Source organism: Carcharodon carcharias, chromosome 11 (assembly GCF_017639515.1).
Source record: "Carcharodon carcharias isolate sCarCar2 chromosome 11, sCarCar2.pri, whole genome shotgun sequence".
Taxonomy (NCBI): Eukaryota; Metazoa; Chordata; class Chondrichthyes; order Lamniformes; family Lamnidae; genus Carcharodon; species Carcharodon carcharias.
Genome location: NC_054477.1, coordinates 165,277,792 through 165,294,943, shown reverse-complemented (window position 1 = coordinate 165,294,943; position 17,152 = coordinate 165,277,792). Strand labels below are relative to the sequence as shown.

At 43.2% G+C, this 17,152-nt stretch overlaps 1 protein-coding gene across 5 annotated transcripts in view; it reads left to right on the top strand.

The window, feature by feature from the left end:
• atp11a (ATPase phospholipid transporting 11A) overlaps window positions 1-17,152 on the top strand; it is a 375,081-nt gene that overhangs the window by 208,540 nt on the left and 149,389 nt on the right. For all 5 annotated transcript variants that reach the window (XM_041199613.1, XM_041199614.1, XM_041199610.1 and 2 more), the window contains 2 exons: window positions 1,100-1,281; window positions 7,992-8,243. In XM_041199613.1, the coding sequence (XP_041055547.1) occupies window positions 1,100-1,281; window positions 7,992-8,243 (434 nt within the window). The remainder of the gene's footprint in view (window positions 1-1,099; window positions 1,282-7,991; window positions 8,244-17,152) is intronic.

The window sequence follows — 17,152 nt, the reverse complement described above, 5'->3', positions numbered from 1 at the left end:
CCAATATTGGTGTCCTTGGGCTGCAAGGATTTGATCCCTGAAGCTGCAGTGCCTCTTTGGGCTCTGTACAGTGCATCCATCTACAGATTGAGTAGGAGTTTTGCTTCTTGAAGCACAGTCTACTTCAATAAAAGAGTCTAGGTGTCTTTTGCATTGAGCTTTTAAGCCATAAAGACTAGATTATGAGACTGGCATCTCAATAACATTTTAGGCCCTTATATTGTGGCTAACACACACCTGATGAGCACGTTTTCAGTGTATGAAGCATTGGCTAATGTCACTTTGTAAACTCTAGAACAGGGCAAGAAGACATAATAAAACACAGTCCATAGTAGAAATTTGATATCAATAACTGCACCACAATCGCACATTATTTAGGCTGTTATCCCAGTATCCTTCAACCAATTGGCCAGTTACACGATTTCCTCTTTGTAAATCGTCCTGTGTACAAATTGGCTGCTGTATTTGTGCACATAACAAATAACTTCAAAGGCACAGTCCCTGCCATCCCCACATACTCCAGACAGCTGCCTGTATCAGGGAAATGATACTGATAATGACTGTTTCCCATTACCGTAGGTGCCAATTATGAAGGCTCCTTTGTGCTAAGCAACCCTACTCCAATAATTACCCTTGTCCTGTTCCTTTCTTGTTCACAGCACCCACTGCTTACTGTGGGCAAATGGTGTTGACACCAGCACGCTTTCTATAACAGAGACTGGATTTCACCGGCTGTGAAGCTTTTGGGAGTGTCTAGGATGTGAAAGGAAGTTTTTCCTTGCAGGAAATTTGCTCTTCAGTCACCTGAAAATGACCTTATCTTTTCCCTGATTTTTGTTGTAACCTGGTTGTCTGACTGTAACTTATTCTTTACTTCATTCACATTTTAAATTTTCATTATCCAAAATGTTGCAGATATTTGAAGATGTGGGAGCTAATGTTACAATTGAAAACAAATATAAAATTGTTCCTAACTGAGTGCTCTTTCTGAATGCAGAAGTTGTGAAATGCTTGCAATACGGTAACTCAGCAGGAGCCACTAGCTCTGTGGCTTCCAACAGAATTACTTTTGTATTTAATGCAGTTTTATCAATTTCAGGAGGGATTGAGGACCTTATGCGTGGCTTACAAAGTCCTTACCTGTGAAGAATATGATAATGTTCATACGCTCCTTCAGAATGCTAAGCTAGCCCTGCAGGAACGGGACAGGAAGCTTGCTGAAGCGTACGATGTAGTTGAAAGGGACCTTGATTTGCTTGGAGCAACAGCTGTGGAAGACAGGTCAGTGAGGGACAGATTCAAACTTCTTTTTCAAATCTGCCCTTATTCAGTAGAATCAAATGTGAGCAAACATTGCACTTAGGACCTGACTAAAAATAGACAGTTAATTTAGTTTCTTATAACCAGATAAATTAATGTGTAAAACCTGTTGTTTAAAACTGCAATTTGAACAAAGAAAAATATTGGGCTGGAAAAGACCAGCTGGTCTGTCAAAGCACACCCCCCCACCACCTCCCCCACCCACCTCCCCCCGGATCACATTGGCTGGAATAGCACGACTGAACAGTCCTTTTCTCTGCACCCAGCACCGCATACCCATTGTTCATAAGAACACAAGAGATGGCAAACGTAGACCATACGGCCCATCGAGCCTGCTCTGCCAGTTAATACAACCAAAGCTGATCTTAGGTTTCAATTCCATTTTCAAGCCCACTCCCCGTATCTTTTGATTTTCTGAGAGGCCAGAAATCTATCTCTCCCAGCCTTAAATGTATTTAAAGATGGAGCATCCACAACCCTCTGGGGTCGAAAATTTCACAGATTCACAACCATTTGAGTGAAGTAATCTCTCCTCATCTCTAGTCTTAAATGATAAGGCCCTTATCCTGAGGCTGTGTCCTTGTGTTTTAGATTCCCTGACCAGTGAAAACAATCTCTCAGCATCCACCTTATCAAGCCCCTTCAGAATCTTGTATGTTTCAATGAGATTGCCTCTCATTCTCCTAAACTCCAGAGAAAATAGGCCAAATTTACTCAGCCTCTCATCATAGGATAACTCCGCAACCCAGGGACCAATTTAGTGAACCTTGGCTGTACTACCTCCAATGCCAGTACATCCTTCCTTAAATATCGAGACCAAAATTGTACACAGTTTTCCAGGTGTGGTCTCACCAAAAACCTTGTACAATTATAGCAAGACTTATTTAGCTCTGTACTCTCGCCCCCTTGCAATAAAGCCAATGTGCCATTTCCTTCCTAATTGCTTGCTGTACCTGCATGCTAACTCTGTTCCTTGTATGAGAGCACCCAAGTCTCTTTGAATATCAACATTTCCAAGTTTCACATCTTTTAAAAAATATTCTGCCTTTCTATTCTTATGTCCAAAGTAAATAATTTCACACGTCTATACATTATACTCCATTTCCTGACTTGCTGCCCACTCACTTAACCTGTCTATCTTTTGCAACCTCCAAGTCTTCCCCAAAGCTTACCGATCCAACTCTCATCAGCAAGTTTAGATACATTACTCTCTGCCTCTCCATCTAAGTCATTAATGTCGATTGTAAATAGCAGAGGTCCCAGAACTGATCCTTGCAATGCTCCATCAGTGCCGGCCTGCAAACTTGAAAATGCCCATTCTCTGCTTCCTGCCTGTTAACCAACCCTCTATCCATTTTAATATATTACCACAAACTCCATGAGCCATTACCTTGCATGTTAGCTTTTCTGTGTGACACCTTGTCAAAAGCCTTTTAAAAATCCAGATAAACTACATCTACTGTTTCCCTTGTTAGTTACATAATCACAGAATCTTCACTGTGCAGAAGGAGGCTATTCGGCCTATCGAGTTTGCATTGGCTCTCTGGAAGAGCATTCTACCTAGTCCCCCTCCCTTGCCTCTTCCCGTAACCTTGTACATTCATTCTTTTCACATAGCAATCCAATTCCCTTTTGAGTCACTCGATTGAACTTGCCTCCACTGCCCTCTCAGGATGTTGGTTCTAGACTCCAACCACCCTCTGGGTGAAAAATTTTATTCCTCACATCACTTTTACTCCTTTTGCCAATTACTTTGAATCTGTGCCCTCTAGTTCTTGATGATTTCGTGAGTGGGAACAGTTTCTCACAATTTACCCTGTTCACACCCCTCAAGATCTTGGATATCTCTATTAAGTCTCCTCCCGGCCTTCTTTTCTACAAGGAAAACAGACCCAATCTCTCCAATTTATCCTCATCGTCAAAAAACTTTAATAAATTTGTCAAGCAGGATTTCCCTTTTCTAAAAACATAATTATAATTTTCTAAGCATATTGTTAAGACTTTCTTAATAATAGATTCCTGAATTTTCTCAACAACTGATGTTAGGACTAACTGGTTTATAATTCCTGCTTTTCTCTCTCTTGCTTTGGAAAATCAAAGCTAGTGCATCAATTATCTCTGCAGCTATCTTTATCCATTATCTCTGCAGCTATCTCTTTTAGAACTCTGGGATGCAGGCCATCAAGTCCCAGGAATTTGTCGAATTTTAGTCCCTTAAGTTTCTCCCGATACTTTTTTTGTGCTGACATTAATTACCTCGATTTCCTCACTGTTTTTAGCTCCAAGGTTACCTTCAATTTTTGGCATGCAATTTGTGTTGTGTCTGTGAAGGCAGACACAAAATATTTGTTCAATGCCTCTGCCATGTCCTCATTTCCCAAGATCTTTCTCCTGCCCCTGCTTCTAAGGGACTAACGTTTACTGTAGCTACACTCTTTTTATACACTTCTAAAAGCTCTTACAATCTGTTTTTATATTTCTGGCTAGTTTACTCTTACATAGTCTTTTTCCATTTTTATTAATTTCTTGGTAGCCCTTTGCTGGTTTTTAAAACATTCCCAATCCTCAGACTTGCTACTGATCTTTGCAACATTAGAAGCCTCTTTTTTTAAAAAAAATCTCATGCTAACCTTAACTTCCTGAGTGAGCCATGGATGGGTCTTTCTTGCTGAGCTTTTGTTTTTCAATAAAATGTATGTTTGTTGAACATTTTGAATTGTTTCTTTAAATGTTTTCCACTGTTCATTTACCTTCCTGCCTTTTAGTTGATTTACCCAATCAACCTTAGCCAGTTCTCCACTTTTACCTATTTAATTGGCTTTGTTTAAGTTTAAAATTCTAATTAGTGATTGGAGCATGTCACTTTCAAACTTAACATGGAATTCAGTGATATTATGATCACTATTTCCCAGTGAATCTCTTACTATGATATTACTAATTAACACTGCCTCATTTCACAATACTAGACCTAAAATAGCTTTTCCTAGTGCTTCCCTAATGTATTGCTCCAGAAAACTGTCATGTATACATTCTATAAACTCTATACCACTCTTGCTATTTTGATTGTCCCAGTTTATATGAAGATTAGAGTCTCCCACAATTATCACATTGCTTTTGTTACAAACTCCAACAAGTTCTTTTTATTGCTCTGCCGAACAGTATAACTACTGTCAGGGGGGCTATAAACTGGTCTTGCCAGTGCTTTCTGACTTTTGCTGTTCCTAATTTCTACCTATCCTGATTCTACTTCATGATCTTCTGAGGTCAGATCGTTTCTGTCTAATGTCCTTATGTCATCCTTTTCTATCAGGGCTGCCCCTCCTCCTTTGACATTCTGTCTGTCTTTCCAAAATATTGTGCACCTTGGAATGTTTATTTCCTAAACTTGATCACCTTGAAACCATGCCTCTGTAATGGTGATTAAACCTAGATCATTTACCACTATTTGTGGCACTACTTATCCATCTTATTGCAAATGCTTCATGCGTTCAGCTAAAGAACCTTTAATTGATTTATTTTTTTTTACTTGACTGCTGCGCAATTAATATTAAACTCTAACCCTTCCTGTCCCACTCAGCTTCTCTTTAGACTGCCTCCTCGAATAAAGCATCCAGATACTTTCCCCCTTCACTGATGCCCTGCGATGTCAGCAACTCATACTGCAGCTCAGCAACTCTAAGCCAAAGTTTCGCAAGCTGCAGGCCCTCACTGCAGATATAGTTATCCACGATTGCAATGCATTCCACAGGTTCCCACATGCTGCAGTCATGGCACACCACCATTCCTGCCAGTGCCTAACCTTGTTTATTTAATCAGTTATTAATTTTCACAGTGAAAATAAGAAAAAGTTACACCCTCTTAATGCGAAGAAAAAGGAAGGAGAATCACCAGCTGCTGGAGGCTGGAAATAGGTAGAGAAAGGAGTACCCCTTTTCCCCCTCTGTACCGAATTTCCACATGAACCAGATTCCTGACTTTGCACTGGGTCTACGCTGCACTCAGGCATAGTGCCCTCTCTGTGCATCCCCTTACCTCTTTTGGCAATCTACTTGTGCGAGGCCGCTGGGGATTGAGCAACCATAATATGATAGAATGCTTCGTCAAAATGGAGAGTGACGTGGTTGATTCTGAGACTAGGGTCCTGAATCTTAATGAAGGAAAACTACGATGGTATGAGGCGCAAGTTGGCTATGATGGATTGGGAAGTGTTACTTAAAGGGATGATGGTGGATAGGCAATGGCAAACTTTCAAAGAGCGCATGGGTGAACTGCAACAATTGTTTATTCCTGTCTGACGCAAAAGTAAAACAGGAAAGGTGGTCAAACCATGCCTTACAAGGGAAATTAGAGATAGTATTAGATCCAAGGAAGAGGTATACAGATTGGCTAAAAAAAAAAACAACAGACCTGAGGATTGGGGGCAGTTTACAATTCAGCAAAGCAGGACCAAGGGATTAATTAAGAAGGGGAAAATAGGGTATGAGAGTAAGCTTGCGGGGAACATAAAAACTAACTGTAAAACTTTCTATAGGTATGTGAAGAGAAAAAGATTGGTGAAGACAAATGTAGGTCCCTTACAGTCAGAAACGGGAATTTATAATGGGGAACAAAGAAATGGCTAACCAAGTAAATACATACTTTGGTTCTGTCTTCACAAAGGAGGACATTAATAACATACCAGAAATGTTGGGGAACACAGGGTTTAGTGAGAGGGAAAAAAATCAGTATTAGTAAGGAAATGGTGTTGGAGAAATTGATGGGATTGAAGGCCAATAAATCCACAGGGCCTGATAATCTGCATCCCGGAATACTTAAGGAAATGGCCCTAGAAATAGTGGATGCATTGGTGGTCATCTTCAGAGATTCTGTAGAAATTTGGAACAGTTCCTACAGATTGGAGGTTAGCTAATGTAACCCCGCTATTTAAAAAGGGAGGTAGAGAGAAAACGGAATTCTAGACCAGTCAGCCTGATGTCGGTGGTGGGGAAAATTCTAGAATCCATCATAAAAGACTTAATAGCTGAACACTTGGAAAACAGTGGCAGAATCGGACAGAGTCAGCATGGATTTACGAAAGGGAAATCATGCTTGACAAATCTACTAGAATATTTTTAGGGTGTAACTAGTAGAGTTGATGAGGGGGAGCTAGTGGATGTGGTTTATTTGGACTTTCAGAAGGCTTTCGAAAAAGTCCTACATTAGAGATTAGCGTGTAAAATCAAAGCGCGTGGGATTGGGGATAGTGTATTGAGATCGATAGAAAACTGGTTGGCAGACAGGAAACAAAGAGTAGGAATAAATGGGTCTTTTTCCAAATGGCAGGCAGTGACTAGTCGGGTACCACAGGGATCGGTGCTGGGACCCCAGTTATTCACAATATATATTAATGATTTGGATGAGGGAACTAAATGTAATATCTCCAAATTTGCAGATGACACAAAGCTGGGTGGGAGGGTGAGCTGTGAGGAGGATACAGAGATGCTTCTGTGTGATTTAGACAAGCTGAGTGAGTGGCCAAATGCATGGCAGGTGCAGTATAATGTGGATAAATGTGAGGTTATCCACTTTGGTAGTAAAAACAGGAAGGCAGATTATTATCTGAATGGCTATGAATTGAGAGGGGAATGTGCAAGGAGACCTGAGTGTCCTTGTACACCAGTCGCTGAAGGTAAGCATGCAGGTGCAGCAGGCGGTAAAGAAGGCAAATGGTATGTTGGCCTTCATAGCCAGAGGATTCGAGTACAGGAACAGGGATGTCTTGCTGCGATTGTACAGGGCCTTGGTGAGACCACACCTGGAATATTGTGTGCAGTTTTGGTCTCCTTATCTGAGGAAGGATGTTCTTGCTATAGAGTGCAGGGAAGGTTTACCAGACTGATTCCTGGGATGGTGAGACTGACATATGAGGAGAGATTGAGTCGGTTAGGATTATATTTGCTGGAGTTCAGAAGAATGAGGGGGGATCTCATAGAAACCTATAAAATTCTAACAGGACTAGACAGAGTAGATGCAGGAAGGATGTTCCCGATGGTGGGGGAGTCCAGAACCGGGGGGTCACAGTCTACGGATACGGGGTAGACCATTTAGGACTGAGATGAGAAGAAATTTCTTCACCCAGAGAGTGGTGAGCCTGTGGAATTCGTTACCACAGAAAGTAGTTGAGGCCTAAACATTGAATGTTTTCAAGAAGGAATTGGATATAGCTCTTGGGGCAAAAGGGATCAAAGGGTATGGGGAGAAAGCGGGAGCAAGCTATTGAGTTGGATGATCAGCTATAATATGATCATGATGAATGGCGGAGCAGACTCGAGGGGCCGAATGGCCTATCCTATTTTCTATGTTTCTATGTTTGTTCCTGTTACCCCAGGCACCACAACTAACCCTGCAACTATGTAAACTTCTGCCAAAATTAAAAATGTCCAGGGACAAGAAGAGAAAAAAATACTCTGTAAAATTCCCCTTCCACCCCCTCAGGCAATCCAAGCCAGTTCAGGAGATCACATGGACCAAGTATAATCTATTAAGACACTCACGTTGTGCAAGAAGAGGCATGTTTTAATTTTTGACTACTGATTGCTTCAGTTGCAACTGATGGAGCTGTAGTCTGATGCTGATTCTATACGTTAGATTTTGCAATCGGTAAGACATTGTTCAATATGATTGTTCTTCAGATTGCAAGACAAAGCTGCTGAGACTGTGGAAGCTTTGCAGAAAGCTGGAATGAAGATCTGGGTTCTTACAGGAGACAAGATGGAAACAGCTACAGCCACATGCTATGCATGCAAGCTTTTCAGGAGAAATACACAGCTATTTGAGTTGACGACTAAACGAATAGAAGAGCAAAGTTTACATGATGTGCTTTTTGATTTGAACAGAATAATTCTCAGGCAGAGTGATAGTTTGCCAAGAGACAGTTATTCAGGGTGGGCATCTCAGTTAATCCATCAGTTCTTTGCCATTGTGACTAAATGTTAAATGTTGCAATTGCAAGAAAAGCTAGTAGTAAATTATCTTAAGTTTGCACTTGGCAGTTTTTCAATTAAATGGGGCTTACTCGGGGTATTATAAATCAGCGCATGAGTAAAGGGGTAATAAATTTGTACAGAAATTCGGTTAGGCTACAGTTAAAGACTGCAGTTTTAGAAGTCCAAATATAGAAAGGACAAAATTATCGAGAATGTACAGGTTCACCAGGGTGATATAGGGATGGGAAGTTGCTGTTATGAGGAGAAAGTTGAGATAACTGGGACTATTTCTACTGGAGCAGAGAAGGATGGGAGGAGTTTTAAGAGCTTTTTAACATGATGAATATCATTGATAAAGTGAGCAGAGTAAAGTTATTTCTTCTGGTTGGAGAATAATTGGAAAATAGGTTATTGATTTCCCTCTTGAATCATAAACTTGAATTTGTCTAGTAACCTCCTTGTGATAAACCTTCTCAAAGGCCTTCTGAAAATCCATATACAGTCCATCTGTATTCTATTTACCTATTCTATTTACCTATTCAATCAGTCGCTTCTTAAAAAAAATCTATTAAATGTGTCAAACACTTTTAGTAACTCTGGCTGGCTGTCCATGATTAATCTATGTATATCTAAATGCTCACTAATTTTATCTTGACTATAGATCGTAAAAAGTTTATTCATAATTAACATCAGACTAACTGGTCTTTTGTTACCCAGTTTATCCTACTCTCTGTTGAACAGGAATATAACATTGGCTGCTGCCCAGTCCCATAGTATAGCTTACATATTTAACGTAGATTGAAAAGTTATGCTGCAGCCTTTGTCGTCTTTTTCTCTAATTCTTGTAACAACCCAGAGAGCACCTTGAGTTTTGCCAATTTTTCTTTTTGTTGAACTAATTCCTTTTCCATCAATTAACTTTAATAATTGCTCCACATTCTGTGCTAGTACATCTACATTTTTACTTCACAGATCACTTGTAAAAACCAGTGCAAATATTTATTGACTATTTCAACAGACAGCTACAGACGTTGCAGTTGGGTTAGTTGTTTAGAGTTTACTTGGCTATAGCCTTGGCAACTTGCTCTTAATAAACTCCTTTTCCTTGGCCCTTTGACCATATACCTTTATACCCTCCCTTCCCAAATATATCTCGGCTTTTTAAACTCTAGAATTGATACTGTATCTATATCCTCCTGGTGTATTCTATCCCTTAAACTCACAACTATTTTTATAGAGACATTTTTTCAGGATTCCCTTCAAGCCAGCTATTGATTTGAAAAGCTTTTACAAAATGCAAAAGGAAATAGTGGGAGGGATTACCAAAAGCTTGGTCGAGAAGTGGGTTTTCAGAAAGATATTGAAGACGAAATGCTGAGGGGTTCAAAGAAGCATTTCCAGAGATGGTGCTTTAGATGGGTGAAGTGTTGCCTCAGCTTTGGTTCTTAGCAATTTGTGATTAAGTTGTCTGGAATTAGTTAAGTACAGTACCGGTACAAGGAAAGAGTATGTAGTAAATGCCGGACAAAGCGCTGCTTGGATTTTTTAGTGACTTCTCCTTAGAGACCAAAAAACTAACCTGTGTGTTGAGGCAGAAGACAGGGGCATGGTTCTTAATGATAACTTTGTGTCTGCCTTCAAAAGTGAGAAGGATGCTGCAAACCTGTCGTTGAAGAGGAGGAGTGTGAAATATTGGATAGAATAAAAATAGTGTGGGAGGAAATATTTTAAGTAGATAAATCGCCAAGCTTTCATGAAATATATCCTAGGGTTTTGAGAGAAGCAAGGGAGGAAATACTGGAGGCTCTGACCATCATTTTCTGATTCTCTCTAGCTGCAGGCATGGTGCCAGAGACCTGGGGGATTGCTAACATTATATCATTGTTTATAAAGAAAGAAAGGGATTAATTAAGCAAATACAGACCAGTCAGCCTAATCCCCTTCATGGCCAAATGATTGGAAAAAAAATTAGGGGGCAGTGTAAATTGCTCTTTAGAAAAGCAGAGTTTAATCAAGATCAGTCAGCATGGACTTTTTATCTGAAGGTTGTATATGACTAAATTTATTGAATTTTTTGAAGAGATAACACGGAGGATTGGTGAGTGTGGTATGTTTGATGTAGAGAACATGGATTTCAACGAGGTTTCCACCCACGGTGGTTGACAGGGCCCTCAACCGTGTCCGGCCCATCTCCCGCGCATCCGCCCTCACACTTTCTCCTCCCTCCCAGAAACACCTTGTCCTCACTTATCACCCCACCAGCCTCCACATTCGAAGGATCATCCTCTGCCATTTCTGCCAACTCCAGCTTGATGCCACCACCAAACACATCTTCCCTTCACCCCCCCCACGGCGGCATTCCACAGGGATCGTTCCCTCCAGGACACCCTACACCTCAGCCCCCTCCCACGGCATCTCCCCATGCAACTGCAGAAGGTGTAACACCTGCCCCTTTACTTCCCCTCTCCTCACCATCCAAGGGCCCAAACATTCCTTTCAAGTGAAGCAGCATTTCACTTGCATTTCCCTCAATTTAGTCTACTGCATTCGCTGCTCCCAATGCGGTTTCCTCTACATTGGAGAGACCAAACGCAGACTGGGTGACCGCTTTGCAGAACACCTTCGGTCTGTCTGCAAGCATGACCCAGACCTCCCTGTCACTTGCCATTTTAATACTCCACCCTGCTCTCATTCCCACATGTTCGTCCTTGGTCTGCTGCATTGTTCCAGTGAAGCCCAATGCAAACTGGAGGAACAGCACCTCATCTTCCAACTAGGCACTTTACAGCCTTCCGGACTGTATATTGAGTTCAACAATTTTAGATCATGAACTCTCTCCTCCATCCCCACCCCCTTTCCGATCCCCCCTTTTCCAATAATTTATATAGATTTTTCTTTTCCCACCTATTTCCATTATTTTTAAATATATTTCCATCCATTGTTTTATCTCTACCTTTTAGCCTATTTCAATTCCTTCACCCCACCCCACCCCCACTAGGTCTATCTGTACCTTCACCCCACCCCACCCCCACTAGGTCTATCTGTACCTTCCTCTCACCCCCACTAGGGCTCTCTGTACCTTGCTTGTCCTGCTTTCTACCCTTAATTAGCACATTCCTTAGATAATATCACCACCTTCAACACCTCTTTGTCCTTTTGTCTACGACATCTTTTGGTTATCTCCACCTATCACTGGCCCTCTATCCAGCTCTACTTGTCCCCCCCCCCCCAAACCAGCTTATATTTCACCTCTCTTCTATTTTTCCTTAGTTCTGATGAAGAGTCATACGGATTCGAAACGTTAACTGTGTTCCTCTCCGCAGATGCTGCCAGACCTGCTGAGTTTTTCCGGGTATTTTTGTTTTTGTTTTGGATTTCAGCAAGACTTTTGACAAGATCACACATGGCAGACTGGTCAGAAAAGTAAAAGCCCATGAGATTTAAGTGGCAAATGTGACAAGTTAGATCTAAAATTGGCTCAGTTACAGAAAAGAAAGAGTAATGGTCGACAGGTGTTTTTGTGACTGGAAGACTGTTTTCAGTGGTGTTTCACAGGAAGAAGCACTAGGTCCTTTGTTTTTCTTGGCATATATATAAAGTCAAGTGAAGGGGTATGATTAAGAAGTTTGCAAATGAACAAAAATTGACCATGTGGTAGATAGTCAATTGGGAAAGCTGTAGACTGCAAGACCCTGAAGGCACCAAGACTGATGGACAAGGTGGTTAAAAAGTCACACGGGATACCTTCCTTTATTATCGAGGCACAATCTTATGCTAGAACTGTATAATATATAATTAGGCCACAACGCAGTACTGTGTACAGTTCTTTTCACCGCATTACAAGAAGGGTGTGATCGTACTAGAGGGATACAGAGGAGATTTAAGAGGATATTTCCAGGACTGGAAAATTTTAGCTATGAGGAAAGATTGGATAGGTAGGACTTGTTTTTGTCGGACAGAGGAGGTTGAAAGGAGATGTAATTGAGATGCATAAAAATTGAGGGACCAAAATAGAGTGGATAAGAAGGACCTGTTTTCCTGAGCAGTGAGGTTGATATCTAGGGAACATAGATTCAAAGTAATTGGTAGAAGGACTGGAGGGGAATTGAAGAGAAATATTTCATCCATAGGGTGGTGAGAGTCTGGAACTCTCTGCCTGAAAAAGTGATCGAGGCAGAAACCTTCATTGCATTTAAAAAGCACTTGAATGCATTTGAAGTGCCCACCATAACCTATAGGGCTGCAGATCAAATGCTGGATAGCTCTATTTCCACTGGCACATATAAGAGGTGGTGATGGCGTAGTGGTATTGTTGCTGGATTAGTAATCCAGAGACCCAGGGTGATGCTCAGGGTTCAAATCCTGCCATGGCAGATGGTGGAATTTGAATTCAATCTGGAATTAAAAGTCTGATGATGACCATGAAACCATTGTCAGTTGTTGTAAAAACCCATCTGGCTCACTAAAGTCCTTTACAGAAGGAAATCTGTCATCCTTACCTGGTCTGGCTACATGTGACTCCAGACCCACAGCAATGTGGTTGACACTGAAACGACAAGCAAGCCACTCAATTGTAACAAAACGCTACAAAGTCACGAAGAAGGAATGAAACCGGATGGGCCACTTGGCATTGACCTAGGCACCAGAAATGACAAAGGCATTGACCCTGCAAAGTCCTCTTACTAATATCTGAGGGGGCTAGGGGAAAGCTGTCTCACAGACGAGTCAAGCAAAAGCCTGACATAGTCATCCTCGTGGAATCATACCTTACAGATAATGTCCCAGACACCACCATCACCATCCCTGGGTATGTCCTGTCCCACCAGCAGAGGTGGCGGCTCAGTGGTCCACAGTGGGAGGGAGTTGCCCTAGGGGTCCTCAATTGATTCCGGTCCCCATGACAGCATCAGGTCAAACCTGGACAAGGAAACCTGCTGATTACCACTTACTGCCCTCACTCAGCTGATGAATCAGTACTCTTCCATTTTGAACAATATTTGGTAATCCATTCCATTTGGAGGAAACACTAAGGATGACAAGGGGGCAGAATGTACTGTTGCTGGGGGACTTCAATGTCCATCACCAAGAATAGCTCGGTAGCACCATTGCAGACCAAGCTGGTTGAGCCCTAAAGGACGTAGCTGCTAGACTGGGTCTCCCAACAGGTGGCGAGGGAACCAACAAGAGAGAAAAGCATACCTCACCAACCTGCCTGCCGCAGATGCATCTGTCCTTGACAGTATCATTAGGAGTGACCACAGTCATTGTGGAGATGAAGTCCCACCTTAACATTGAGGATACCCTCCATCATGTGTGGCACTACCACCATGCTAATCGGGACAGTTTCGAACAGATTTAGTAACTTAAGACTGGGCAAGAGGCGCTGTGAGCCATCAGCAGCAGCAGAATTGTACTCAAACACAACCTGTAACCTCATGGCCTGGCATATCCCCCACTCTACCATTACCATCAAGCCAGGGAATCAACCCTGGTTCAATGAAGAGTGCAGGAAGGCATGCCAGGAGCAGCACCAGGCATACCTAAAAATGTGATGTCAACCTGGTGAAGCTATAACACAGGACTACTTGCATTCCAAACAGCATAAACAGCAAGCAATAGACAGATCTAAGCAATTCTACAACCAATGGATCACTTCTAAGCTCTGCAGTCCTACCACATCCAGTCACGCATGTACAACTAACTCATTGGAAGAGGAGGCTCCACAAATATACCCATCCTTAATGGTGGAGGAGCCCAGCACATCAGTGCAAAAGAGAAGGCTGAAGCATTCGCAACAATCTCCAGCCAGAAGTGCTGAGTGGATGATCCATCTTGGCCTCCTCCAGAGATCCACAGCATCACAGATGCCAGTCTTCAGCCAATTCAATTCACTCCGTGTGATATCAAGAAGCGGCTGAAGTCACTGGATACTGCCAAGGCTTTGGGCCCTGACAATATTCCAGCAATAGTACTGAAGACTTGTGCCCCAGAACTTGCCATGCTTCTAGCCAAGCTGTTCCAGTACAGCTACAACATGGCATCTACCCAGCTATGTGGAAAATTGATCAGGTATGCACTGTACCCAAAAAGCAGGACAAAGCCAACCTGGCCAATTACTGCCCCTTCTGTCTACTCTCCATCATCAGTAAAGTGATGGAATGGGCCATTAACAGTGCTATGAAGCAGCATTTGCTTAGCAATGACCTGCTCACTGACTCCAAGTTCGGGTTCTGCCAGGGCCACTCAACTCCTGACTTCATTACAGCCTTGGTTCAAGGTGAGGTGAGAGTGACTGACCTTGACATCAAGGCCGCATTTGACCGAATGTGGCATCAAGGAACCATAGCAAAACTGAAGTCAATGGGAATCAGTGGGAAAGCTCTCTGCTGGTTGGAGTCATACCTAGCATAAAGGAAGATGGTTGTGGATGTTTTAGGTCAGTCATCTCAGCTCCACGACATCACTGCAGGAGTTCCTCAGGGTAGTGTCCTCGGCCCAACCATCTTCAATTGCTTCATCAATGACCTTCCTTCCATCATAAGGTCAGAAGTGAGGATGTTCGCTGATGATTGTATGATGTTCTGCACCATTCGTGACTCCTCAGATACTGATAGGTTATCATTGACCAGAAGCTGAACTGGACTAGCCATATAAATACTGTGGCTACAAGAGCAGGTCAGAGGCTAGGAATAGTGCAATGAGTAACCCACCTCCTGACTCCCCAAAGCCTGTCCACCATCTACAAGCTACAAGTCGGGAGTGTGATGGAATACTCCCCACTTGCCTGGATGAGTGCAGCTCCCACAACACTCAAGAAGCTTGACACTGTCCAGGACAAAGCAACCTGCTTGATTGGCACCACATCCACAAGCATTCTCTCCCTCCACCACCGACGCACAGTAGCAGCAGTGTGTACCATCTACAAAATGAACTGCTGGAATTCACCAAGGCTCCTTCGACAGCACCTTCCAAACCCACGACCACTACCACCTAGAAGGACAAGGGCGGCAGATACATAGGAACACCACCACCTGGAAGTTCCCCTCCAAATCACTCACCATCCTGACTTGGAAATATATCGCCGTTCCTTCACTGTCGCTGGGTCAAAATCCTGGAACTCCCTCCCTAACAGCACGGTGGGTGTACCTACATCATAGGGACTGCAGAGGTTCAAGAAGGCAGCTCACCACCACCTACTCAAGAGCAACTGGGGATAGGCAATAAATGCTGGCCCAACCAGTGAAGCCCGCATCTCATGAATGAATAAAAAAAAACATGCCTTCCTTCTATGGAGAATCTTAAACACAGTGATGGCTTTCAGCATGTTAATCACTGATCAAAAAAAATCTCTGGAGAATATACCCTTAATCAGGCTATTTCTGCATCATAACTCAACCTTTCTCAGGGATCCCATACAGGTGAGGCATCATTATCGTTAAAGCAGTATATTCTCCCTAAACTGATGTTCCCAAAGTAATCTCTCTATTGCAAATGAGGTCTGATCAATACTCTGCACTTCTTGTCCTGCATATAATGGGTCGAATCCCCGTGGAGCGGCAGTCCAACGGTGAGTCACTCTCTTTTACTTAGCCTAGAAAGGAGCTGCGCATTTCTCACCTGGACTTCTAACCCCAGGCCCGTTGAGAAATGCGTAGCTGCTTCGTGAGTCCCTTCTGAGCAGTGTCACGGGGAGTGAAACCCACCCCCTCTTTTTACAGCAGTAGCTGCCATAAACTGGTAAGCTTAAAGGTCCCAGCCAGTTTGACAGGAGAGAAGGTAAGTGAGTAGGATGGGTGAGGGAGGTGGGGGTGGGTGCGGTTTGCGTGATCAGGGGCGTGGTTGGGGGGGGGGCTGGGGTTTGGGTGGTGCGTGGGGGTGATCGAGTGGTTGGGGAAGAGTGGTCAGAGGGAGTGAGTTGGATGGTCCGGTGGGGAGGGGACCGGGTGGCTGGGGGTTTAGGAGGTTGTGGGTGGGTGGGGGTAGCTGGGGTAGAGCGGTGGGCTGATTGTCAGGGGCGGGGGATAGCCGGGTTTGGTGGTGGGGGAGGGGGGGGGTCAGGTGGGGCTGGGTGTTCCAGCGAGGAGGGAGTCAGGTGGTCAGGAATGAGTTGGGGTAGGAGACAGTGGGGCGTAGCAAGTTAGTCGAGGTGTGGGGTAACCAGGGGTTGGGGGTTAGTCTGGTTGTTGGGGGCAGATAGTGGGGGTAGTCGTGGAGTGCAGCCCAGGGTCCAGTGGGGGTTCGAAAGGGGGAGGTCAGTACGACAGTTATCCAGCCATGAGAAGTTGTTTTAAATTTAATCCTTCTGATGTTTCCTGGCTAAGTATTCCACTGAGAGTCGGAATCACCTGATCTCAGATGGAAACTGGAGTTCTGGATGGCTCCAGGCGCAGGGAAATTGCGCAATGAAAGTTTAAACTTCCCGGGCAATTTCCATGCAGTCCTCGCATGGGGAATTTGGGGGTGTAAGGGGGATCCTGAGCACATCATCTGGAATACCTCAGGTGGACAACCCCCTGGGCAAAGGAAGATCTGGGCCATTATCTGTATCATGATGAAACCTGGCACCCTTCTGCTTGTTTTCTGCCCCACTCATGCTGTATTTTCCATTTAATATGCTGCTTGTCTAAGGGAAATTATCTCGCATGCTGTTCCACACATTTGTTTGCAAATTTCTCATCTCTTCATAATGACTGTTTCCCAGCTTATAATGATTGCAAACTGACTCCAGTTGCCGCTCGTCAATTCAAAAATGTCTTTTTAACTCTTAAGTCTCCTCCCTCCAAATCAGTTCCTTATAAATGTCATCAGGTTGGTCCAATCTCTCAATTTTAGTCCAAGCCAATGCATTTTGTTCCTTTGTCAATTCT